General features: G+C 45.8%; 1 protein-coding gene across 1 annotated transcript; it reads right to left on the minus strand.

Annotated features, from left to right (window-relative positions):
- Nucleotides 1–1,288: 1,288 nt before the first annotated feature.
- On the minus strand, nucleotides 1,289–23,238 carry LOC142575076 (uncharacterized). The gene is made up of 5 exons (XM_075684039.1): nucleotides 23,133–23,238; nucleotides 22,970–23,065; nucleotides 22,677–22,724; nucleotides 21,778–21,858; nucleotides 1,289–4,587 (listed from the first exon to the last, which is right to left on the minus strand). The coding sequence occupies exons 2-5, from the start codon at nucleotides 23,052–23,054 to the stop codon at nucleotides 4,160–4,162; spliced, it is 642 nt and encodes a 213-aa protein (XP_075540154.1). The 5' UTR covers nucleotides 23,055–23,065; nucleotides 23,133–23,238; the 3' UTR covers nucleotides 1,289–4,159.
- Nucleotides 23,239–25,978: the final 2,740 nt, after the last annotated feature.

Here is a 25,978-nt window from a genome sequence, read left to right on the forward strand (position 1 = left end):
CCTGACCGCCAACTCTTTGCGATGTTAAAATAAACAAGTTGTTTTGTTGTTACCAGTCGACTCATGCTTTGCCGGGACCTTCGGATGCTTCCAGTTGTACCCCAGGCCGCCAGGCCAACGCTACCCTTGGGGCTTGCGACCCAGGTACAACCACGGGCGTCAGCGCCGAGTTCCCAACCGATCGCGCCAGCGGTGCGATCCAAACACCTACAAGTCCGGACGAAAACACTCCGATGCCGATTGCCTATCACGCGCCCCCATTGACCCGCCGCCGCAAGACGACGAGAATGACGACGCCTTCCTTGGAATGATAAGCGCGGAAGATTTCGCTGAACAGCAACGGGCAGACCCGGAGCTAAAAGGCCTCGTCGAATATTTGGAAGGGCACACCGACGTTGTACCCAAGGCATTTAAGCGCGGGTTATCTTCACGCTTCAAAACTATCTACTCGTGAAGAAGAACTTCTCACCAGTCCGCGCCAACTACCTTCTTGTTGTTCCGTCGGTGCTCCGTCCAGAAGTACTGCACGCCCTACATGACGATCCGACCGCCGGGTACGTCGGCTTCTCCCGGACGCTATTGAGGATACAAGAAAGGTATTAATGGCCGCATAACCGCCGACGTCACCCGTTACGTCAAGGCATGCCGAGACTGTCAGCGACGCAAGACACCACCGACAAGGCCAGCAGGGTTACTATAGCCGATCGAACCTCCTCGTCGACCATTCCAGCGGATTGGGATGGATTTGTTGGGGCCGTTTCCGACGTCAACATCCGGGAATAAGTGGATCGTTGTGGCGACGGACTATCTCACCCGCTTCGCTGAAACTAAAGCTCTACCAAAAGGCAGCGCAGCCGAAGTGGCGAAATTTTCCTCGAGAACATCCTGGTGCGACATGGTGCCCCAGAAGTCCTCATCACTGACAGAGGAACGGCTTTTACAGCAGAGCTCACCCAAGCCATTCTACAATATAGCCAGACAAGCCACAGGAGGACAACTGGCTACCATCCGCAAACGAATGGTCTCACGGAGCGCCTGAATAAGACCCTCGCCGACATGCTAGCGATGTACGTCAACGTTGAGCACAAGACGTGGGAAGCGGTCCTGCCGTATGTAACCTTACTACTAGAGAGTGTTCGTGGCTGAAATGAATGACAGGAAACGATATCGCGCTGTAGTATAGACACATGTCACCTTTGACATTGTGTACTATAATATCATGAGTGACAGCCAGAAGTCATTGCACTGATAAGAGGCAATCACAGTAACAATACCCGAAAATAGCCATTTGTTTAATAATGTACGCACATGGACCCTCAGTATAATGACAGAAAGCAGAACATAGCACACTGCAATGCCAAAGCCATGCCAAAAGTTAGAACACGAAAACCATACTGCCCTTTTAATTGCAGGCCAGACAAAAGTACTACTTCACTCATTTGTCAGATTGAAAGATGCTGCACTTCGAAGGCATCAAACACAATACATTGCATTCAAAGGCATGCGAAAAACCATTGTCCATTAAACATATCGGTGGCGAAATTGTGGACTATAGTAGGATAAATGAGTGACGCAAAGGACCACTTATTGCACTGCTACAGGTAGAAGCATCCACAAGAAACGCCAATGCACAAACCAAATTGCACAATATCTCTGTATCTGTATGCCCTCTGGACAATAAAAGCACACACAACCACAAGTTATCACAAATAAGTCATTCACCAACCACAGCAAAGACTGTCTGAGGTTTATTTCAATGATACAAAAAGAAACATATCGCATTGAGATGCCAAAAACACTACAATTTCAAATTACAATACATCGATCTCCCATTTGAATCTAGGCTAGAAAATATGCACGACACAAGAAAAAGAAGGCTCTTTTACTGCAAAAGGCAGAAGATGTCTGAAAAAATCACATCAGAAAACTGCAATAAAATACCCGCAGTGCAATTTAACACAATTAAATCTGCAGAGTACAAGGTATGGAAAATTACTTTTCAAGAAAGCTTCCAGCTTTTCGGCTTTTTGCCCTCTGTTCTATTCTAATATTTAGATGATCATTCCTTTGTTTGCACAAGTTGTTCATCATTATGTTTGCTGCACAGTTTGCAACCAGCGCGACAAGGAGCTCGTAGGCGTGCTCATTTTCCCATTTATCTATGTCCTCAACAGCAGAGACTCTAGACTCAGTTGCCGACACTCCTTTGGTAGGGTCAATGGAGAAACTGTGTGCAGGCACTTTGTGTCACAAGCTTTGTAACTACAATCTCCGTGTACATGGCTACTGTAATCACAAGTGCAGAGGGAAATCTGAGGCCACCTCGGTCCAGTTGTGCGATTTAGGAGTGGGTGTCTTCATCCATTTCGTTCTAATTTCTAGTAACAACCAAGTGCCCTCGGCAGCTTTCACACTTTAGAACTTTCATTGTAGCATGGGCACAATACCCACCAACATAACCAGTAGCTGGCATTCGTGCTCTGAGCGCGTCGAGGTCACCGTTGCTAACATCAACGCTAAAGGAGGTGCCTACATCTCTGACACTGTTTCTTCAAAGCCTGAGGCCATCAGTGCTCATCCTTGGGAGGGCATGTTGAAGGCGAATCCTGCCCTCTGTTTGACAGAGTAGTCGAAAATATATGTGGTACTGCCCACCAACCACCTGCAGGTACTGCCCAAAATGACTCTCGAGAGGATCCGTTTGGACTTTCCCTAGTAGGACATACTTGAAGTGAAGCTCACTTATGCAGTACTTTACCAATTCCAACAAGGGTTGAGCAGAGTCTTAGGGCACTCAATGCCTCCTTGGTAAGGACTCCAGTGTCGTGCCCATGAAATTCCCAGACGTCGAGCCATATAAGAAAGCACTTAGAAAAGCTACTTTTGGGTCACCTGTATGTTATGACATGTGTTCTTCGAAAATATTACGATGATGGAAGCCTTTATTCGGTATCTTTACGTTGACAATACTCCACCAGCGAAGAATGATTTTTATGAAATCTGCTGTTGATGGCGCATGCTTAAAATTGGCTTCACTACTGCGAGCTGCCATGGCTGCGGCTACGTGCGGATTAAAAACCTGCAGTACCAGCTTAACATTCCACCGTTCCAAATTACTTGGATTAAGTACATTTGACGTCAAGCCATATCCAGATGACTCCTCTTTATGCAAATCTCTCAAATGCCTAAATGAGGCACTCATTTTGAATTCAGGACGGGCATCATTGTTTAAAAGCTCGAAGCCTGGGTAGAAAAAGCAAGTGCCTGCATTTTTCTGGTTCAGCCAATTATTTCTTATGCACTTAAAGAGATGCGCAGCATCTACCACGTAATACAGCGGTCGGTATGGGTCTGCCGGATGTGGGTAAACATGACGAAGCATCGGCTTTGGCAGAAACATCTTCATTGCCTTCCTGTTTAGTGAGTTATTGTCCCAGACAACAGCTATGACCCTGTACCCGAATGTCTTCTAAGCGTAAGATTACCTTCTCCAGTATGGCATGAAGTTGGTCGCCCTGTATGGTTTTTACCGGAAGACTGTGTGTTACCTCCTGGAATGAGCCCAGCAGACTTTGAACCATAAATACGTGTACTGATGTTGCTGCCTCGTTGGAATTCACTGCAGCACGACATATGTTCCCACCCTAGCAATCAAAACAATGCTTGATATGAATTTTGTGAAGCATCAGCGTCACAGTGTGTTGATGTGGCTGCAGATGTTTAAATCTCCGGGAAGCATACTGAAGGAAAGTTTCATCGCAAGAATCAATTTCTGGGCACATTTGACCAGATGAGCACACTTTCCTGATAGTGCTCGGATGGGGAAAGATTAGTGCACTTGTTCCTCTCAAAAACTTATAGGCATGCGGCGATATTGTGTGGAGAATGCATGCGAACACCATTACCTGTCTGTTATACTGAATACGCTCTGGAGAAAGCAGTAGTAATTGTTTCTTTATAAACTTTACAGCCCCTTTCTTTCTTTCTTAGTGCGTCCTTCCAATATTTCTTGCATGGAATGTATTGTAAGCAACAGGGGGCAAGAACAACAGCTCTCCTAGGAGAGCATGCACAGGTTGTCCAAAATTTCTAACAAGGACCTTACTCTGCGAACTGAGTCCGGTACAACAGTGTTACGAAGGTCCTTGATTGCGGAGTCTTAATAGCAGGCAGACACTTGAAGGTTTTCGAATACCGTCAATGACGCCTTCAACCAAGGTTCACGATCGTCGGTCATGTTCAAAAACATCGTGCACTTTTCTTTATGGATCACAGTCAACTTCACCGACACCTGCAAGCGCGCCTTGAGTTCTTCGAAGGACGAAAAATGGTCTCTCTCCTGCTCCGTGAAGCCAGCACGGGCCAGTTGGGAAGCTTCTAGTCGGCTCCTCTTGGCATCAGGTGCTTCTCTCGTGCTGTTGTCTGGTGCTGAAAGATACGACGGACAGCCGGAAAAAAAACTATAGGCACAGATCCACGGCGAAACCGCGGTACTGGCAGTGCAACTGTAAGGACGTTTCCTGTTCTTGGATCCGTGTATAAAGCCGTGCTCGCGATGCATGAAGCGTGGAAATGATCCGTGCAAACCTGCAGCAACATACAAAGGTCTCCTAAACGCCTGAGAAGCCACTTATTAAAATAACGTAATGCTGTCCTCTTTGTGCAAGCGTGGTTACAGTCCGTGTGGGCACAGTAAGTCTATCTGGACTTCGGAAGTATCACAGTAAAAGTGCTTAACAAGTACGAGCAACTAGGAGCACACAAAACGACCATTACGAATTCTTACGTTAGTGTACGAAGTGGGCGCGAAGTCCTTCCTAGGAATTGCGCGTAGCCACTTATTGAAAGTGTCGTCGTCCTTAGGGAAAGAAAACACTTGTATCATCTTACCCGTATTCGCAGTTGCCGGTGCGCCCCGGCACACAACACTTATTTGGCATTTTAGCACCCACTGAACGTTCCGCACGGAAACAGAATTGCTGCAAAACAACGGGAAACGATAAATGCGACCACGACGCTCCAACCAACCGGTCCGCGCGCTGCCAGGAGCGGGAAAGAACGAGACTAAATTCATGTCGCTGACATGAATTTAGCCTTTCAGACACTTCCAGCTGACACTTCCAGAAGCCGCAGGCTTCTGGAAGTGTCAAGTGCCAAGTCTCATTCTGTAACTTCAGTGACTTGCCCGACTTTCCATTCAGCCCTGAGTGCTTTTTCTGCGTGTCACTTTCTACAAACGTACTAACAGCTGAAAATTACTGTTCGTGTTTGTGTATTGTCTCAGTAATCGCGCGCGCCGATGGGAAAACCGCGCGAACAACCTTCATGTGTAGCCCCCCCCTCTCCCCCCCCCATGATACGCTTTTCTTCTTCCGGAAAGCACGAGCATTGCAATTGTCCCAAATGCAGATTTTTGCAGTTCGTGTTTATTACACAAAAGGGTGCCCAGTAGGTACGACTTAGTTCCTTAAGTGACGTAATTTTAATGCTAAGCATTGCATTCGGGGTGAAAGAAAAGTCGTGTTGTTGGCTTATTTTACCTGGTCTTTGATTGAGGAATAGGCCTTTCTGCGAATGTTTTCTATGTGCTGCTGCAAAAGCTGACTACCTTCTGTTCCCCCTTGCCACCGTTACTCGAGTTGTGACCAAGTGCACAATAATGTGATAATGTGTGTTTCAGTCTTTAGTACAATACTATTTTGTTCTGTCATGTCTTTTCCATTTTATTCAGTATTAATGAAGATGTCACACATTTCATATACCTTTGTGCAGGTTTATAAGCTCTTGCTTTTTTTATGGCTGTCAATCAAACAATGTAAATCAAACAATCTTAGTATTTTATTCAATTTTTAGGAATTTGCAGGTCATTTCTTTTGCCATTAGCAGTGAATTTACCCTTTCTTTAGTTGTCATCACTATGTCATACACGTCGTCCAGTTGTGTGCAAAATCTCAGTGAGTATATCAGAATCTTTTCTACACTTTGGTCTTCAGGGCATTATGTAAAAATCTTTTATATGTGTGTACATGAGACAGCCTTCGCGGTTTCTTGAGTTCCATATCTTTTTGTCATTTGGCTGTCTGTTAACTTTTGTGTTGTTTAGTAATCATGTACAGTCGACCAAAAAGTTTACGGACCATAGGGTCTCAGAATATGCGAAATATACGAGCAGCCTTTAAAAACAGCCAGTAAAACCATACATCACAATGTTGTTCACATATACCAGTAAAGGCTGTAAACGGGAATACCAGGCTGCGTTTTGAGGCTGCGGAGATATTCAGATTGTCGTCAGATCTCTTGGTCCGTAAACTTTTTTGGTCGACTGCACATGTCATGCATTTTTCACCTTCATTTACTTTCTTAGCGTGTATCGTACCAAGTTTTGGCAAAATATTTGTTTTCGGAAACCGAAGTCAATAAAACGAGGCCAAGGAACTGTTGTGTTGGAAGTGGAACTTGTATATGTTCTTGCATATGCTGGCATAGTCGAAGTATGGACAAAACTGCTTGCGTGCTAACGCATAAGGAACCCACGGCGCACCACGCGCCAGTTCACAAACAATGCCTGGGTAAGTGCACGCGCGCGATAAAGAAAAGCGCAGCGGACAGGCAAAAAGAAAGCAAGAATAAAGGCGCGCGGGGCACGGGATAGGGCGGACAGAGAGCGGAGCGGGTCGTCATAATAAAAACAAAGGAAAAACAAAGAGCTCTAAGGTGAGGAGGTGCCGCGTGCCTGCCGTTTCTGTTGCCATGACAACGTAAAAAATCGCGTGCGCCGCCATTTTGCCAAATTTTCGCCCTCATGCTAGGACCATAACTGAAGGAGACCTTGGCGCTAGCGTCGAAAGAGCGTCTGCTCAAAAACAGCCAATGGCAGCCATGCGGAGATTCACTCTGGGGTCGCGCCGAGCAAAATGCAGATTGCCAGTGATCTGTCGCAGACGGTCGTCGGCACGTGCGAGAGTGTCGCTGCTCGTCACACTGCATTCATCCACAATGACGCGTTTGACGTCGGTGAACGCTGCACAGGTCTCCGTCGCGCAGGCCCCCGTAGGCACGCATAGTGAGCTTGAAGTGCACGGTGAGTCCACTGATCGCCACCGCTTGCTTGCCTCTTGTGGCGCACGCGACGTATGCGTTAGTGTTAGCGTAGCGGTTATGGGCGCCCGTAATAAGGCGCAGAACGAAGGTATTGCCACGGCCGAGAGCGCCAGTCAGTAACATTCTCAGTCTATGGGTTGGAAGTTGGCGTCATTAGGCGGTGGATGACCTCGCGAACCATTTAGAGCTGTTCCCTATTGACGAGCCGCATCATTTGCCTGTAGGCGTCACCGGTCATGATGTCCTTAACACGTGCATATGGCGGCGCAACGACCTCTTGCCGCTTCGCACCTAGCATTAGGGGCTCCGAGCAAATCTTTGTCGTCGTTTTGGTCGACCAAATGAACGTGGCGTGGGTCAGTTTCAGTGTGTAGTTCGCTGCCATTTTTATTTATCTATTTATTCAAGTAATTACCTATCGCCCTAGTGGGCATTACAGTAGGGGAGACGAGGCAAAATAAAGGAACACTTGACAGCACCAATGTTGGAAATTGAATGAATACAGGCACAACATACAGCGTCCTGATGGGCATTACAGTAAGAAGTGTGGCAAGATAGACAAAGACTTCATTGTACCAAAGTATTAAATAAACACAAGCAACAAACACAGGCAATCAATCACTGGACACAAAAATATGAACAAGCTACACATACTGACTAAGCATATCGGAAAACCTTGCACGATCAGCACGATCAGTTCCATGCGCTGCCGCTGCTTATTTTCGAACCACTGCGGAAGGTACAGCTTCCCTTCTCTAAAGTTGTTCTTTATTCTATGGTACAGTTTTCCTTCTTTAAAGTTGTTTCTTTATTCTATGATGACTCGTTCGGGTGTGCGAGCTGCAACGATGTGCTTGTTTGGGGAGGGACGACGACGAAGTTTCCCTGCTAAGGTGGCTGCTCACCGCTCCTGTGAAAAATCTTGCCTTCCGCGTAAATACGTTCCATACATCAAGAGATTGGACCCCAAGACATCTGAGGACGCCCCGGACGCTCATGCGCAGTCTGGTTTTTTGACATTCAGCGAATGTCACTCCATCGGCCCTGCAGCTGAATTATACAGTGGGACTAGGCCTAGTGCCTCAATATGATATGCAGTATTTTTCCTGGGAAGTGACTGCATGGTGGTGAAGGAACTGGCTGGTGTTGTAGTCGGTGCGTTCCAGAGCGGCGTGCATCTGCAAGAAGCGTTCTTTCAGTGCCATACGCCGCGTGGCTTCAGCATCGTCTTGCGTAGGCGGATAGGGTAACAGCACCATGGTGTCGTCAGTGGACCAGAAAGGAGTGAAAAACGGCAACGAAAATTGCCGCGCTTGTAGCAGGTGTGTGTGTGGGTGCACTTGAGTACGCAAGCGCGGCAACAGAGAGGTACTGAGGGACACCAGGTTCGTTTCGAGGCGGAGCGTTTCTGGCATGTCCGACGAAACGGTTTTGCCAGGTGTGTTATCCAACCAAACTAAGGTGTAAGCATGCGGACTACACCGGTACTGGAATTCAATGCACTTGACGACGCGGTAAGGTTTGAAAGGTGAGTGAGTGCTGCTACACAGGTAGTTTAGGATGCTTGTGAAAGTAGATGGTCCGCACCACAGTTTCACTGCTGACGAGCTGAGCACGGCAGGTGGATGTCATTTCCGACACGTGCACTTGTAAGGCAGGATCTTGATCCCGCAACTGCTCAAGCAGAGTGACTAATCGCGGACAATGCATCTCGGAGGCTGACACTCTGAGGAACGCAGTCGGCTTGCCAAGGTCGCGTATCATAGCGAAGACATCTTTCTTTCGCTGTAGTCATTAGTGGGCCGTGTTGGGAACGCCCTTCATAAAGGCCATGTTTTGGTCAATGGTATCCTGTACGAAGTGTTCGTCTTCAAGCATTTGGCGTGTGGTTTTGTCGGTGTCTTCATTGACGCGAAACGCGACGGCTAGGCCGCGACTGACTCTAAATCGGAGCACTTTCGTTGCCGTCGTTGACGCGAAACGTGACGGCCAGGCTGCGACTGACTCCAAATTGGAGCACTTTCAGTGCCATCAACACCATGCCGTCGGGCAAGACACAGCGACTGTCATTGCGACGCACCTCACTTGTGGCATTGATAAAGAGCGTGGGATGGGCTTGTGGTGAAACCCGTCGGTGCTCCCGAAGGGACGTATGAGGAAAGGACAACTGTAGCGCTCTTTCGTCATGGAATATATGCTGAGAGTTTGTGTTCACCAGGAGTTATGGCTAGGCAGCACTCTTCGTCCCATATGAGGGACTGTTCAAATGCGTTAAGCACCACACATGGATTCATTGGGTTGTGCACGTCGTACTTTGATAATTGAACTTGCTCCCTGCGCCAACAGTCTTGGAGTTATATTTGATGCACACCTAACATGGAATAATCACGTTGATTTCATTTCCAAAAATGTTACCAGCGTTGTTGGGATACTAACAAGATTACGTTTTTCTTACCACGAACTGTTAAGGCGATAATGTACAATTCGCTATTTTTATCGCATATTAACTATTTCCACCTGGTCAGGGGTAGTACCACCACAACTAACATCACTAAGCTGTTGATATTGCAAAGGAAGCTGTTCGCGCAATTGCTCACGCACAGTGCCACGCTCACACCGAACCACCTTTTAGCAGCCTTCGAAACCACCATAAATTTCATCTACAATGATTTACTAGCAAAAAATAGGGAAACAGTTTGACTCAAGAAATACCCAACCTCACCAGAAATACTAACGATTACCATACACGGCATAACGAAACATCGTACGTTCCCAAAACACTAACCAGCTACGGCGCACAGTCGCTAAATTACAGACTAACATCATTAGTCAACTCACTTGACAATGCTATGTGACTTGTTAGTTTTTGTTTTCTGTGTTGAAAAACTTATGCGCTATTCGCCTCCGTACTCTGGAACTTATTTTTGCTTTGTCAAGTTATGTTTCTTGTTTGGAATAATTAATTGACGTTCCTGTGTTAAATTGAATCGTGTATTGTGCTTTCAAGTGCTGTTTTTGTATTATGTGTTAATCGTTTTATAGTCAAATCTCTTGTAATAGATTTGTACAACTTAAGTAGCCTGTATTTAGAGGGGGCATGGGCCATTGTCAAGCTCCGCTCTTTCGGATTTTTACCCATGTTCCCGACATTGTATGACCATGATGTCTAATAAATCTGTCTGTCTGTCATGCTGATTGGGCCGAAATTTCTATTGCCAAACCTGGCTTGACAAAAGCGGTGGCGTCAAAATCCCCGCGGCTTACGCGGGAGCGCGCCCATTACATTCTACGGCTGCCGGGCGAGGTAGTATGACCTCACAGATCGAAGTGCACCGGCCTTGTGTCATCTGGGAGGCGTTGGCCGAACGTCTCAACGTGCTCGCTTGCCGGCGACGAGTTCATAGCTATAAGTACCGCTCAGTTGAACATTAATGCTTTCGCATTCAGAACCCATAAAAAGTGCTTAGGTGTCCTCGGGTGTTTATTGCGATAGCAGTTACATGGATTCCACTCCACTAATAGCAGCTTGGGCTTGTGCTTTTCCATCCTGTTGTTAACAGCGCAAAACGTAGACGGGACACGAGATGGGAAGACAACAGGACAGGCGCAGCGCAAAACGTATACGGGACACGAGATGGGAACACGACACCACAAGCGCAGCGCAAAACGCAGACGCGACACGAGACGGGAAGACGACACCACAAGCGTAGCGCAAAACGTAGACGCGACACGAGACGGGAATACGACACCGCAAGCGCAGCGAAAAACGTAGACGGGTCACGAGACGGGAAGACAACGCCACAAGCGCTGCGCAAGACGTTGACGGGACACGAGATGGGAAGACGACAACACAAGCGCAGCGCAAGACGTAGACGGGAGACGAGACGGGAATACGACACCACAAGCGCTGCGATTGTGGTGTCGTCTTTCCGTCTCGTGTCCCGTCTATGTTTTGCGCTGTTATTTTTTATATTTTATTTGGTACACACTGCTATAACGAAGGCTTTGGCAGGAAAGGGTACATTCATAAAAAGGAAAAATATATCGTTCACACAGGGCTCAACGATAATCGTTTACAAGAGGCCTTGGCTTTGGTTTAAAAACAAGCTTATTCATACGCACGTACAGCCACATAGAAAATGCACATTCTTGGTGACAACAGAACGCAATGTAAAAACCACAGTTCATCACGTAGCAACAAAGATATGGTCAGACAGCTTAGACAAAAGGAATTGGGGATCGTACACTCGACAAGCTCTTGTGGTAACAGATTCCATTTCCATTCTCTGATAGATAGCTTTAGGGAAGTATGAATACCTGAAGGTGTCATTTTGAAATCTATACTCAGATAATTGTTTATTGTGCTTCGTTCTTGAAATTATAGCGTTAGAGTGTACTAAAAACTTGTTTTCGTCTGCTTTTAGAGCAATGCTCTGGATAATGAACAGGAATTTTAGTCTGAGTTATCTAGCACGATCGCTAATTGTTGGGAGTCCGGCTAAGCGTACAAGTTCAGTTGGGGAATCATGACGACGATATTTATTTTAAATGAATCTGGCTGCTTTTCTTTGTACGCAATCTAACTTCGCTATGGTATATTTAGTGTATGGGAACCAGCATATGGCACGGTATTCTATAACGGAGCGAATGAGTGACGTGTACGCGAGTAGTTTGGTATTATGTGAAGCGTATCTGAGGGAGCGCTTGAGGGAAAAAAGCGCTGAGAGTGATTATGTTGCTACGTATGACACGTGTTTGTTCCATTTTAGATCGGAAGAAATAATGATACCCAAATGCTTGTATTCTTCAACCCTTTGTAGTTTGCTGAAATCGGTATGGAAAGGTTAGTGGTGCTTTCTTTCTCGTGACTGTCATGCAGACCATTTTTTTCTGCACTTAGCGTCTTCTGCCAGTCCTGACACCATCTCGCTATCTTTTTAAGTGCGTCATTCAAAACTACTTGATCATGCTTGGTCTGTATTGCTTTATAAATAATGCAGTCATCTGTGACCATCCGTACAGTAGCGTCAATGCCATTTGCCTTGTCGTTGATAAAAAGAAGGAAGCGAATGGGAGCTAAAACTGCGCCCTGAGGCACACCGGATAAAAAACTTCAACGTAGTCTGAGGATAGATAACACCAGGATGGATACTTCAGGCGCATTTTTGACGCCGCCATCGCCGCGATGTTCCGTAAAAAAACGAAGGGTGATAACACCGTCGCCGCGCGCGGGTAAGTGAGGAGTGCGGAGGGCAGACACGCCGTCTTCCGTCGCACGAAAGGCCGTGGGGTAAAAGAGAGGAGGGTCGGCGTTGAGCTCCGCCAGCAACCAACCAGCAACTGCGTATTTCCCAACCAGGCGCAAAGAGTACTGGCGATCGCGGCTCAATCTCGCTCTTGAAACGGAGGAAAGTGGGGAGGCAGCGCGGGAGGGAAGCGGGGGCGGCTTCTACTCCGCCAGAAACTGCGCACTTTGCGCGGCAGCGCGCGCCGTATCTTGGAAGCGATCTGCAGACGGCTCGTACATTTGCACGTGCTGTTTTATAGCCGCTGTCTGCGTTGAAGCGCTAGACAGCACGAAGGTCACTTCGTTCGCTGCTGCTGCTGCCGCACTTGCTGGCGCCAGCATTTTGACAGCGAGTGTACGCGGTCATCGAGTGTGATGCGTTCCTGTTTGCCCCTGCATGCTCACACCATGCTTGTTAGTTGAGTTTAGCGAATGTTTCCAAGTTTATGCCACTGATAAAACTACTATCATAGAGAAAGAAATTCAACAAGAGCGGACACTCGGCGAAAACTGGCAACGGGAAAGACGTCATGCCTAGTTTCAACTCCATCCGTTGGTTGACGCGAGCATCAGAAAAAAAGAATGTGAAATGAACTTACAACGTTTTATGTTTTTATTCTTTCCCACTAAAACTAAAAAAGTTTTGCGTGTAAATGAACTTACACTTTGCGACTTATTTTTCTTGCGTTGCCTAGCAACAAGCTAGGGGCACCCCAGACGCGCGTGCATACGTCATGCGCCAGACATGCCACAGGAGTGAGCGAGGCCGGCTGCGCATGTGAAGCTCGCGTGCTCGGCGACTCGTCTGTTTGGATGAAGCCCGTTTTTTGGGCTCCCGGCGTTCTCTTGTGTTCCGTCTGCATTTCGACACGGCACCCTGGGCTACACCAAGGTGAGGAATTTTGTTTGACAGTCTGCGACGCACTTCAAGCACATTTAGGCTTACTGCACAAAACTGAACCTATATAGTGACGCAGTTATCGAAAGACAGCTCCGCCGTCCAAGCCTAGTTAATTTGAGATAATTACTCGTACTGGGAGTTGTTTGCGACGCTTTCTATGAGCCCATGCATTATTATAACTTATTTCGGTAGTTTTTGGGCATGCTCGCCGCACCTGGCTTTGTGACGAAAAGCACCTCGGCCATGTGACGCAGTTTCGCGTCTACTGCATCTTACCGGGACAAGTTGAGGAGTCCCTAGCTTTACCGCAGCAAGCACATGCTTCTTCTTCCTTCTTATATCTCGCTTTATAGGTGCGTGTTCTAAGCCATCCCGATCTCGCTTCGAAAAGTAATGAGCTTCCCTTTGAGTTATCATAAATGGTTTCTTTCCTGATTTCGCTTTTTCCTCTTAAGTAGTTACTCATGGCACGCTTCTTTTCAATTGCCGTCACCCATGAGATTAATTCAGCCTCTCTGACTTTCCGCTTGACCTTCTTTGTTGCTGTGTTGTGCACCCTACAGGCCGCATACTTGCTGGTAAGCTGCCTAGTTCTTTTCCTCCACTGTGAATCAATGTTTTTCCTGTATGTTTTTCAATGTATGTTTCAATCAATGTTTTTTCCTATTTTTCCAGATGGCGCTTCCTGTTTAAGCAGCGCCATCTGTCGGGCCCCGCGCTAAGTTCCAAGCGCCGCCGCTTCTTATTTTCGAACCACTGTGGAAGGTACAGTCAGGCCCCGCACACTCTCAAGTTAACAAATGGCCACAGAGGGCGAAAGAATCGACCGCGCGCTGCTGCTAACAAAACCAGCATAGTAAAATTACTTCGGGATGCTTACGTTAGTTTGAATATTTTCCGCTAGAGGCGCCGTAATAAGGGCCATTTTATCATACAAGCTTTGTCTTACAATTACCGAAGCATTTTTATTACATAAAAAGGAGGGCAAAATTATCATTCTTAATTAGATATTATACTCTTTGTAAGTAAGTTTATTGTTTCTTTGTCACTATAAACGCAAATAGCGTTCAGCATCATCGATCTTTCACGTGACCCCTGGCCTGGATTTAAAAATTTTGCCGGTATTTTCGAGTCCATGGCGGCACCGATTCATTCGTTCGCGCACTGAGACTGGTTGGTTCTTTTTCGCTAAAACTAGTTTATTGCGCTTCGATGTCTCGCGTTATTTAACCTGGGGTGAAGAGACGTGTTTGCAAGCGGACATGTAAGCCCGAAAGTTGGGTATCGGTCGTGAGCCCTTCGAAACACGTCTGCATCGAAACGGGAGGTGGATTCTGGTGCGTCTGACAACGGCAATAACGGTGAGTCATTTAAACAGCTGCTTGAATCGTTATATAATATTCGTCTCATTAACTTAAAGGCGGAGACAAGTTAACAAACTAGATCCTGCACAACATATGGCAGTCGGGATCCTCCGTTGATGTTTCCTAAATAAACCGTTACTTGCGAGGCTGTCGTTATACACATACCATCGGGAAAGAAAGAGCGATATCGGAACGTGAGTCTCATTTTTCATCTCATTGTAGCCGTGGCCACAGGTGACTGGGTAGCCTTAACAATATACATATAAAACTTTTTTTCGAGTCCGCCGGCAATTTCTTTCGTCTACAAAACCAATAATCCATTGGTAAAATGATGTGAAAGTACAGAATTTAATGTATTAAACAGTTGCAAGCGTGGTAATTCACTCATATTTCGTATTTGATGATTCCAAATGTTCTTGCTGTTCAGTTTGGTTTACCGTAGGGCATTTATTTTTTCAGTAGTGAAGCAGTGCATCACGTTCGTGCAGGAAAATAATGCATCAATTCTAATAGCTTCATGACTTTCATGCATTTGCTTGTGGAACCAGCAGTGTGATCTCTTCCAGTGTATAAATGAACGCACAAATGTTCTCATTTGTGATCTTAATAATACTTCAGCTGTTTACATGCATTGTATAGTTAGGCAGACATAAATTTACGGACAATAGCAATATTTATTTAACGTGCTGCTTAAGCACCCTAGAGCAGACAGGGTACATTTGCATGGGTTATGTAGTCGCAAACCATTACAATATATATGTCACACCTTCTTGCATTCCATATTGCAAAATTCTGCTTTTCCAATTTCTTATTCAGTCAAAATTTCTGTTCCAGACATGCAGTAATGAGGATGGCACCACTATAAAGCAACACACTCGACACACTAAACAGAAGCTGCTGCCTGCTACAACGAGGCCATTGTGTGGACATTGGCTGTTGCTGCAAGGTAAACAACATGTGGTTCAGAAATAAATATGCCTGATATATGCTGTATTGGCTTGCTAATCTTGAGATATGTGTCATTTGTTTGCAGCAGAAATGAATGTTTGTTAATGTTTATGGTTCAGTATAATTGTTCAGTATAATGAGAGGGCACGGCACTCAGCCTGTGGACAGCATGTCTAAGCCGCTGCTGCTGCTTTTGCAGGTCCTGGCGTGTTTTTCCGCTCTGGCTTCATCAAGCGATACCGAGCGGACGCTACACTTGCCACATCATCTCGCCGACAGAATCACTGCCTACGCATTCGTGGATCACCTGCCTCGTGGAGTGACGTCATCGGCACCAACAGTATTAAAGGACCATCGAGACACGGGCCACTTCAGAGGGCACGGCACTCAGCCTGTGGACAGCATGTCTAAGCCGCTGCTGCTGCTTTTGCAGGTTCGTTTTCAATATGAAGTTCCATCTTACCGTAGCGAAAACCGTTTTCTGTTAGTTCTGCCGTGCCCTCGTAGATTTTGTCAGACTGTTGTCGATTGTTGGTCGATGTTGCTACTGCTTATAATGTCGGGTGATATTGAAAAAAACCCTGGGCCAACAACCGCCCAGCTATTGCAGATGATACTAGATAACCAGACTGCGGCTGATAGTGGTTTGAATGACATTAAGGTTCAAATTTGCGAACTGAATGCAAAGATAAACAAAGTATCCAATGCACTAGATGGTATCCAGGAAATAAAAGCCAGAATAGATTCTCTTGAGGATACCGTGCGGTTACAAGCCAAAAAACTGGTCGAATATGAAAACATGAGCAGACGCAACAATCTTCTCGTTTTTGGTGTCGAAGAAAGTGCCTCTGAAACAGACAGTGATATGAAAAAATTTGTCATGGAAGAGGTATTTCAGGACAAGTTCGGCATCGAGGTAAAGACGATAGAAAGAATACATCGCCTAGGCAGGATTAAAGACGGAAAAAGGAGGCCGGTTGTCATGAGATTCTATGACTATAAGGAAAAGGAGCACGTGATGAAAAACTGCTACAAACTGAAGGGATCCTCCTACTCAGTCAGCAATGACTATGCACCAGAAACGGTGGAAATTCGAAGGAAGTTATGGGAAAGTGCTGCTTCGGAAAGAGCTAACGGGGTGAAGGTTTCACTGATCCATGAAAAACTGAAAGTAAAAGACAAATGGTACGCTTGGGACCAAGCACGAGGACAGCGTCGGGAAATAGCGCAAAGCAGGGACAAAACTGCTCGAAAATTGCACTGCTTCTCTGCAACTACTGCTTCGGAGGGCGCTTCTAATTCTAAGCAGCACGCATAGCTACGTCTTCTTTTGTTGAATGCACGGAGTATTGCAAATAAGATCACAGAACTTGAATCTATATTACTCTCTCATAATCCACACGTAGTTATTATTACAGAGACGTGGTTGAATAGTTTAGTTCCAGATGACTGTGTTGTTCCTCCAGGGTATAAAATATTCAGATGGGATAGGGGCTCAAGAGGTGGGGGCGTAGCTGTAGCTGCGAAATCATCAGTTAGGGCAGAAAGAATAGACTGTAGCCTTTCAGAGGCAGTGTGGTGCAAAATCTCATTAAACGGCGTTGCGTTCATAGTGGGAGGCATATACAGGGCCTCTGCTACCACGCCTGAGTTCCTGGACGAATTAAACGCTTTTTTGTGCACTCATTTGAATAATAATACAAGGCTAATAATGACTGGAGATTTTAACTTACCCCACATAAACTGGAAAACTCTCTCGCCCGGACATACGGAAGTTTCGAGTGCTGAAAAACTACTGGAAATTATGATTTATCATTATTTACGGCAAATTGTTGAAGAAAATACACGAGAAACTTTATATTCTAAGTCATTGTTAGACCTTGTGTTCCTATCTTGCAAAATAGCTGCTAATAGTGTGTCAGTTGAACCAGGAATATCGGACCACAAAATGATATCTGTCGATATACCAATCGATATACCCAGTCGCCGGCGATTACCTGCTTTTAAACTTATAAACGACTACGCACGGGCAGACGATACAACAATAGTAGATAACTTAAGTCTATCATTTAGTGAATTTGAACTTGCGTCATCTAGTGAATCTGTAGAAGAATTGTGGCAACGGTTCAAGGGAATCGTCAAGCACTGCGTAGACAAATTTATTCCTACCCGAATGAAAAAAACAAAGCAGCATAGCCCATGGATAACTCGGGAAATAATACACTTAAAACGCAGAATAAAACGATTACGCAAAAACAAACAAAACCCAGCCCAGGTGTCCAATTTGCGTGCTCAACTAAAATTAGTGTTACGGGAATCTAAGCAAAAGTACTTTAACATAACGCTTCCTGGGTTCCTGAAATCTTCGCCACAAAAGTTTTGGATGCACTTAAGGGATAAAAAAGAAGAGATACACCAGATAAAAAGCGGATCTCAAATGATAACGGAAAAAACGCAAATAGCAGACTGCTTCAACGTATTCTTCCAGTCAGTATTTACGAAGACGAGAACAGAGCAAAGAAACAATGAGCGCAGTGAATTGGGCGCCTGCGCAATGCGCCCCCTAGAAATCACTCAGGCTGGCATATTTCAACAATTGCTTACGCTTGATGCCAAGAAAGCAAGCGGGCCAGACGGGATCCCAAGTGAATTTTTACGGCGATATGCTGAATGGGTGTCATTTTACTTAACCATAATCTTTAGAAAATCCTTGGAAACCAGTTCACTACCTCAAGATTGGCGTAGCGGTGTTGTGATTCCGGTCTTTAAATCCGGCAGTCGAAATCAAGTTAGCAACTATCGTCCCATATCGCTTACTTCTGTGACTTGTAAGCTTATAGAGCATGCAGTAGCAAAGCATATCATTCTTTTCCTTGAAGCCAATAACTTTTTCTTTTCATCACAACATGGATTTCGAAGCGGATTATCCACTATATCACAACTCATTGAGACGGTTCATGATTTTTATCTAGCTTTGGATGCCTGCGAACAAATTGACGTCATCTGCATAGATTTCGCAAAGGCCTTTGATAAGGTACCGCATGGTAAATTGCTTTTTAAAATCCAGAACGCAGGTATTGCTCCAGACATTGTGAACTGGATTGCAGCCTATTTGAGCGGTCGTGTACAATCCGTCCGGATTGAAAACATCATGTCTGATCCACTAGAAGTATTGTCAGGGGTTCCACAAGGGTCGGTATTGGGGCCGCTTTTGTTCTTGATTAACATCAATGATATTTCCAGTGTTCTGGAATCACCTGTTAAAATGAAACTTGAAACTGTGGCAGATAAAACCGACCAAAGGAAAATTAATCGGTGCCTCCAAGGTTTACATGACTGGTGCATAAAGTGGGGAATGGTGATAAATTATTCGAAATCGACGTTTGCTCATATAACAAGAAAGAAAACTGTGCCTTCCTTTGACTATAAAATTGGTGACAACTCTTTGTTGAATGTACGTAGTTTTAGGTACTTGGGGGTGATCATTAATCATGACTTGTGCTGGCGCCCCCAAGTGGAGGAGGTCTGCTCTAGGGCTTACAGGAAACTCTTCTTTTTAAGAAAAAAGTTGCAGCATGCACCAACACATTTGAAGCTCATTGCGTACAAAACATTTGTTCGCCCGGTTTTGGAGTACGCCTCCTCAGTTTGGAGCCCTCACCAACTGTACTTACGAGATAAACTCGAAAAAATTCAGAGAACCGCGGTGCGTTTTGTTTGTTCGCGTTATCGGAGAGCCGATTCTGTAACACACATGTTGAAATGTTGTGACTTGGAATTGCTAGAAACACGACGAGAAAAACAACGCATGAAATTATTTTTCCAGATAACCAGAAATCAAATAAGAATAAACAAAGAAACATACATTCGCCCTCCTTTAAAACACAGTGCGCGTTTAAACCACAGTGCTTGTGTACAGCCTTATAAAACACGCCTTGATGGTTTTGAATATTCGTTCTTTCCTTCATGTATTCATATATGGAATGGCCTTCCGGACTGCACTGTAACAGCACAAGATGCTAACGAATTTTATAGTCTATTGGAATTGTATTACAGACAACGGGTTAATTAAGAATTGATCATGATTACTGCTGTTCTGTGTATATTTGTTCATCCTGCCTGTAATTTGTGTTTGACAGTGATGTATAACGTTGTATTGTCGGTGTTTAAATTTTTTTTCCTCTCCTGTAATGGCCCTCAAGTGAGGGCTACAGTATTCCTAAATAAAAATAAAATAAAAAATTCGTTCGGACATAAAAGAAAACACACATGAGTGTGGCTAATCTGTGCTGTATCTCATGTGTCACCGTTCTGCCCCAACAGAGTCCATACCAAGCATAACTTGGTCGTCACAGGAGCTCCTATCCACACTAACAGAAAGGGGCTGGAGCAAAATTTGCAAGGCTTTTACACCACGAACAAAGAAGCGCATGCAGAAGAATTTGCATGAGATATCGAGTCTGCAGAACACTGTGTCAAGACAGAAAAATGCTTCAGCCACCATTCCACCAGCACGGACAAATTGGCTGAGTCATCCAGGTAACTCAAAAAGGACTTTATAGAAATTCTTCGTCTTCAGATGCATCTGCAACTTCTGATCAAGCATGGACGTCGCTGGCGAAAACGAGTTCCTTCAGTTTGCCCTTAATCAGCTTCCTGGCCATGCCAATTCCATTTGTACCAAGTGTAATTTTTCTTCTATAAATGCAAGCTTTTTCATTGCCCATTCTCGTTAGAGATAATTCATCCTCATCCAAACATAAAGGTCAACCGATTCAGCGCTGATACTTAATACCAGTCACTGTCTAGTAGCATAACATATCTGTAGCAGTACCCTTTAATGTACGTTGTCATGCACAATTCCTCTCCTGAAATAGCTGACGCAACATCGACATGTGTCTTGCATTAACCTACGCACCGTTTGCTATGCACCATTTTACCTTTCTTGATGTTTTTGGCCTTCAATGCTTGCAGAGCAGAGTGGCTTCTCTCTTGGATGCAAGCTTTCTCATTTTCCATATTCCTAGTCTCGTAGATGATTGGTCTTCTTCCTCGATAGCCTGGGTCTTTGCGCAAGCTACACTGAATAATTGATTGCAGTATCTGGTTTTGCTGCCCCACTTGGTTGTGGTCGACGTGTTACATTTCTTGGATGTGGAGGCCTGGTCAGTTGCATTGGTAAGCAGTCTTTCGAGGTAAGCATTTGCTCTTGCAGTCCGCACAGCGACGCAGGCTCCCAGAAATCCCGCACCGTAACTGGTGCTCCCGTTCGTTCTTTCCTGCTGCAGCCATGGGCAAATTGTACTTGTGGCCTACCTCGGCCATAATTTGCTCAGAACGGAGACCAGCATATGTGCTTACATGGTTCGAAGTGTATGAAGTTGATAGCCGTATGGGTGGAACGGCCCGCAAAAATGGCTGCCGAAGGTGATGCCCACGAAAGCGACTTGTTCATATTGAGACAAAGTGGGACACCAAATGTGAACCACACATTAGCAGCCCTCGACAGAAAAGAAACGTGCAGGTTGGAAAGGAGTTAACGCTAAAATGCCGGATAGTCCATTTCGCGGTGTTGATTGCGGCAGCAGATGCCTGCGTCACATCTTCATGGCTCTACACTTACACTTAACAAATCTTGCCTCCCGTCAGCTGTTCGAGAGTGGAACAGTGTACCCGCAGCTGTTATTCTCGAGCATGACGCAGCTAAATTTAGAGTGTCCTTATCATCAGCTTTTGTTTGATCCTCATACTAAGTAGTCTTTCAATAAAAGCTTGTACGCCTCTCACTTTTCTTTAATAACACGTATACAGTGTCGGGTTTAAAGAATGATTGTAATTTTGTTCCTCAGTGTGCACGCTTTGCGTCTCATTGCCTGTAATATTGTCGATACATCTATTATTCAACATTACTTTTATTCTTCTCAGTATCTGATTCTTTAATATCTTCTATAAATGTTATTAGTACCCGTGATGCCATTGACAGCAATTATATTACCTTGTTTCACATTAACTTGTTGAGCTGTTCTGTCAAATATTACATGCATGTTATGACATGTCCTTTGGTATCTCTTAACCCCCTCCCCCCCTTATGTAATGCCTTGTACAAGATCCTTTTTTAAGGGTACAATGAATGATGACGATGAGGTACACTGTTTAAAAATTATGTATGGAGTTACTGTTGTAATTGTGGTCACCCGCTAGGTCCCAGTCGGTACAATCATCGGCCACCCAGAGGTCATACTCATTCATGTGGTCACCTGGGAAATAAAAAAAATGGAACATATGCTGCATGAGTGCTATGTTACCATTTTACGAAGTGGCACTACTTAATGCTACAATAACAGAAATAACATACAAATAACAGAAAAAAGATATGCATTCAGTTTATCAATGCTGGGTGCAATATCTGCACACAAAGTCTGTAAAATGATAAAGCAATAAACTTAGGTTAAAATGTTCATATTTGATTTACTATAACAATGCTGGATTTAACAGCGACATCTACCTCAGGAAACCTCGTTACAACTCAAGGCACACTGATCATGATTGCAAAATCCTGGAGTGTTCTGCCACTTAGACGAACTCATTTTTGTCCTACCAGTTAACCATTGGAACAGGCTGAATGAAAATCAAGTGCACAGTGCAAGTGAAAATGTATTTTATTCAATGTTGTAATCCCCTGTTCTAACGCCCAAACTATGGGCGCTGCAGGGTAATTTGTGAATAAATAAATAATAAAAGCATACAATCCGCCAAAAGGCAGAAAAAGTGAGTGACAAGGCGGCCAATAAATTTAATACGTCGTCAGCAATCAGCCCGACGCAGCGTGTTGATCAACTTTACTAAAGCTAGCAGAAAAAAAGGTGCGTTTCGGTTTGTGGGAAGGTTTGGCAGCACACATAGCCTCACACGGATGCTACATCATAGTCACAATGTACTACACGTACAACAAATTATGTATATTAGGTGGACACGATGCCTTCGTCGACAATTACGTGCTTACAGTGAAATGTGAAATGACAGTGCGACAGCTGGGATATTGTGACCCCAAAAACTACCAGCAAGGCATACTCACAGCCTTCGTTTCCTGGCTCTGCAAGTAGCATTGAAGGACCGTTAGCATCTGGAAACAACAAAAAAGAAAACATATGTAGAGGATATCAGAATGTAAAAAGCAGACAAAGACGGTGCGATTACGTGCAGCGGTTAACTAATTGCGCAGGCCGGGTGAACGATAACACAAAGCACTTCAACTGACTTCGGGTTTATCCTAGTGAGTTATCCTTTACGTAGCTTGCGCCATTAGTCAACAACCGTCACAATGCACCGACTGGTCCTAGAAGATGTTCCTCTTTTATTAGTACTCACCGTCACCGAATATGTGCACTACGCCATCCAAGGGCAAAAACGCTTCCACCGACGTCACTTCAACTGCCCCAACCTCTTCCATCATAACATGAGGACCTGAAGAAGTCGTACGCATGAATGTAGCGACGAGAAGGTGCCAAACTGCGACTCTTCGGTTACGTACCTGTGCCTCTGGCAAGTAATGAACGTGCCGTAATTTTCGGTTCGCGCCAAGCTCGAACCGCTCCAACACGCCAACTTCCCGATCTCGCCTGCTTCGGGCGCCCGGCTGCGCGGTGGTGGGAGAAACGAGTGGGCCAGGAGAACGGAGTTGCATCAGTGGAAAGAGTACGAAACACGTCATTTTTCCGGAAGCCGTGGCAGGCTGGCGCTCTCGCGCACCGTTTCCAGGATGGCGCGCGTAGAGCGCGCTCCGTAATCACGCACCGGAAGTCGCTTTTTAGCCGTTAAGTTTAAAAGAGCGCACTCTGCTAGCTAGAGCGCGCTCGAGCGCCTTAAAGGGAAGCTGAAAGGTTTTCCAGAAGAAAATGAGTGAACATGTGTACATAATGGTTTTCAACCCTCCGAATTCGAATATCGTATCGAAATTGAGCGAAAGAAAGCGCAAATATATTTTATTTCGACGAAAAGTGCAGCAGCGGACACGCCCAGCTCGCGCGTCTCGTTTCCGCCTGTGATTGGTTGGGCGCCTCGTGACGTCCACTCTAGTGACCGACCGCTGCCGTTACACATGAAGCACGGTACCAGGTAGTTTGGTGCTGTAATGGAAAATTAAGAGGTAATGGAAAATTTAAAGAGACTGCGTTTTTCTGAGGAGTTCGGCGTTACTCCCTACATGTACGAGCCGATTGCGAAGAGCCGGCCTCTCGAAGAAGCAAACGATGCTGGTGCGAGCAGTGCTTTCGACGCGAACGAAAGCGAAGTCTTGGGATCCCCTCGTGTTGGAAATGCTCTTTGGTGAGTATGTTTTTTGCAAAGCGATCTAGTGATCTCGCCGATCTTTCGCCGACCTAGTGAGCTCGTTTCCGCTCAAACAACTGTAGTGTTGTGTTCCTGCATGCCTCCTCGTGGACCGTAAGCGGGGATGCGATCGTCGGCATTTGTGCGCTGTCCAAAGCTGTCGGCAATCTACAAAGACGGTTTAAACGCGTGAAAAGCTTCCCGGTTCATGCAGTACGTGTAGTGACCTTCATCTGTGCGCCATCCGCACACTACTCGTAACCGAAGTCGTGAAGGCGGCGAATTCCGTCGGCTACGTGAGACGGTCGGTTAATTCAGGCGTAACGCCTCACTGTTACAAAAACCGGTACACCAGCTCAAACTCCATTTATCTGAAAAAAGCATTGTAGCAATCACTAGCTTACACGTATTAAACTACACTGAACAATGGTTCGCGCAGTCAGGTTCTTACCTCAAGCTTCCTTCTTTTCGCGAAAGCTGCAGCCTTGACAGCGGTGACGAGCTCCTTGTGTACGCGAACACTGACGGCACTGCGCCGGGCCTTAGACGAGCCGACTTGACTGGCAAACCGAACGCACGTTTTAATGATAAATTCTCGTGATAATCCTCGTCACGGAAGTGGTTGGAGCACAGCACTGTTGTTCTTGAGGGCTTGAAATTCGTTCGCTTCACAGCAGCCTCCCACTTCGTTAAAAGCTTCTTGTCTTGTGGGAAGCAATGGAAGACAACATCGTCGCGGCCGCTGGTGCTCGTGCAACCATAGGCTACACAGAAAGCCGGCATGATCGGCCCACCACTTCAGTTGATGCTGCGCGCGTTGACTACCACTCTACATACACGCAGACGCACCAACAAAGGAATGCAGGGTCGATCGAAGCAGATTACGATGGCACGCACGCAGAAACAAGCACGGTCAGGCGCGGTCGCGCAGGCTGCGAAGGAACAAAACACTAGAGTTGACGTCGCAACACCGCGGTTTCCGGTCTCCGCTCGCATCGTCAGCGTCAGCAGCAGCGCGCGGCATTCGACGGGGGGCGGAACTACAGCGCAATTTTAACCGACGATTACGTCGCTCCTAATTGAAAAAAAAAAACCCAAATATTACCTACATGGTTTATAAGGTTCTCGCATCCGTATATGAGCGTCTTATTGAATTCGACAGACTCTTCAGCTTCCCTTTAACTTAACGCGCCCATGGTTATCATTCCGGCTCGAGTCCCACAAAGCCGGAAACTGCTCAACGAGGTATACAAAATGAAAAGAACCTCCTCGTCACTCCAAGAGGACACGGTGTTTAAAAAATATATCTGCTGCACACACGTGTAGGCGGAACGGCGGACATGAAACGACTGGCTTGACTGGCTTTTGCTCAGTCGAAAACTAGATTGGATTTGGCTGAAGACACTCTGTTGCCGGACAACATTCGTTGGCTAAGCGAAAATCGCTGCGGTTTGCATGCGGTCCGCCGCCAAAACGGAAGCGGGAAAAGCCTCGGCGATTTGTTGGACCGCGAGGGCCGCGGTCTTGCGCGGGCCAACAGCGGTACGCACGAACTGGTGACGTCCTATCACGTGATCCGCGGACCGCGGTCCAAAAGAGCAATTTGGTCCGTCGTGTAGATCGCCCTTTACGAGTTCACGTCAAAGATTCCAGCGTATCTCGACATACAAATTTTATTGCTGGTATTGCACGAGACTGTACACTGCTTGTCTTCTGCCAATAAAGCCGCACGTTCTGTTCACTCACTTGTGGCTTGTTTGTATGGGCGTCAGTAGAGGCTCTTTGGTCTCCTGCCAATTAGAACGCACCGGCTACGCGGCAGCCGAGGCATCGAGGCATGTGTTTCCGAACGTCGTTACGCCTGGATTGTGCAACGCTTCCTTCTTACAGGTAGAGAGAGCTGACAAATAGATGTCCCTCCTTAATGTCACCTGGTCTACGACTTGTGTTTTTCTGTGCCAAGTCTCATTCTGTAACTTCAGTGACTTGCCCGACTTTCCATTCAGCCCTCAGTGCTTTTTCTGCGTGTCACTTTCTACAAACGTACTA

This window comes from Dermacentor variabilis, chromosome 3 (genome assembly GCF_050947875.1).
Source record: "Dermacentor variabilis isolate Ectoservices chromosome 3, ASM5094787v1, whole genome shotgun sequence".
Taxonomy (NCBI): Eukaryota; Metazoa; Arthropoda; class Arachnida; order Ixodida; family Ixodidae; genus Dermacentor; species Dermacentor variabilis.

What these genes read in the sequence shown, in the direction of transcription:
- LOC142575076 (XM_075684039.1), bottom strand. Translation starts at nt 23,054, where the DNA reads ATGATGGAAGAGGTTGGGGCAGTTGAAGTGACGTCGGTGGAAGCGTTT. An exon ending in AGAGCCAGGAAACGAAGGCT is followed by an intron (nt 21,859 to 22,676) that starts GTGAGTATGCCT and finishes TTTATTTCCCAG; the next exon opens with GTGACCACATGAATGAGTAT. An exon ending in GGGTGACCACAATTACAACA is followed by an intron (nt 4,588 to 21,777) that starts GTAACTCCATAC and finishes ATGTTGCTGCAG; the next exon opens with GTTTGCACGGATCATTTCCA.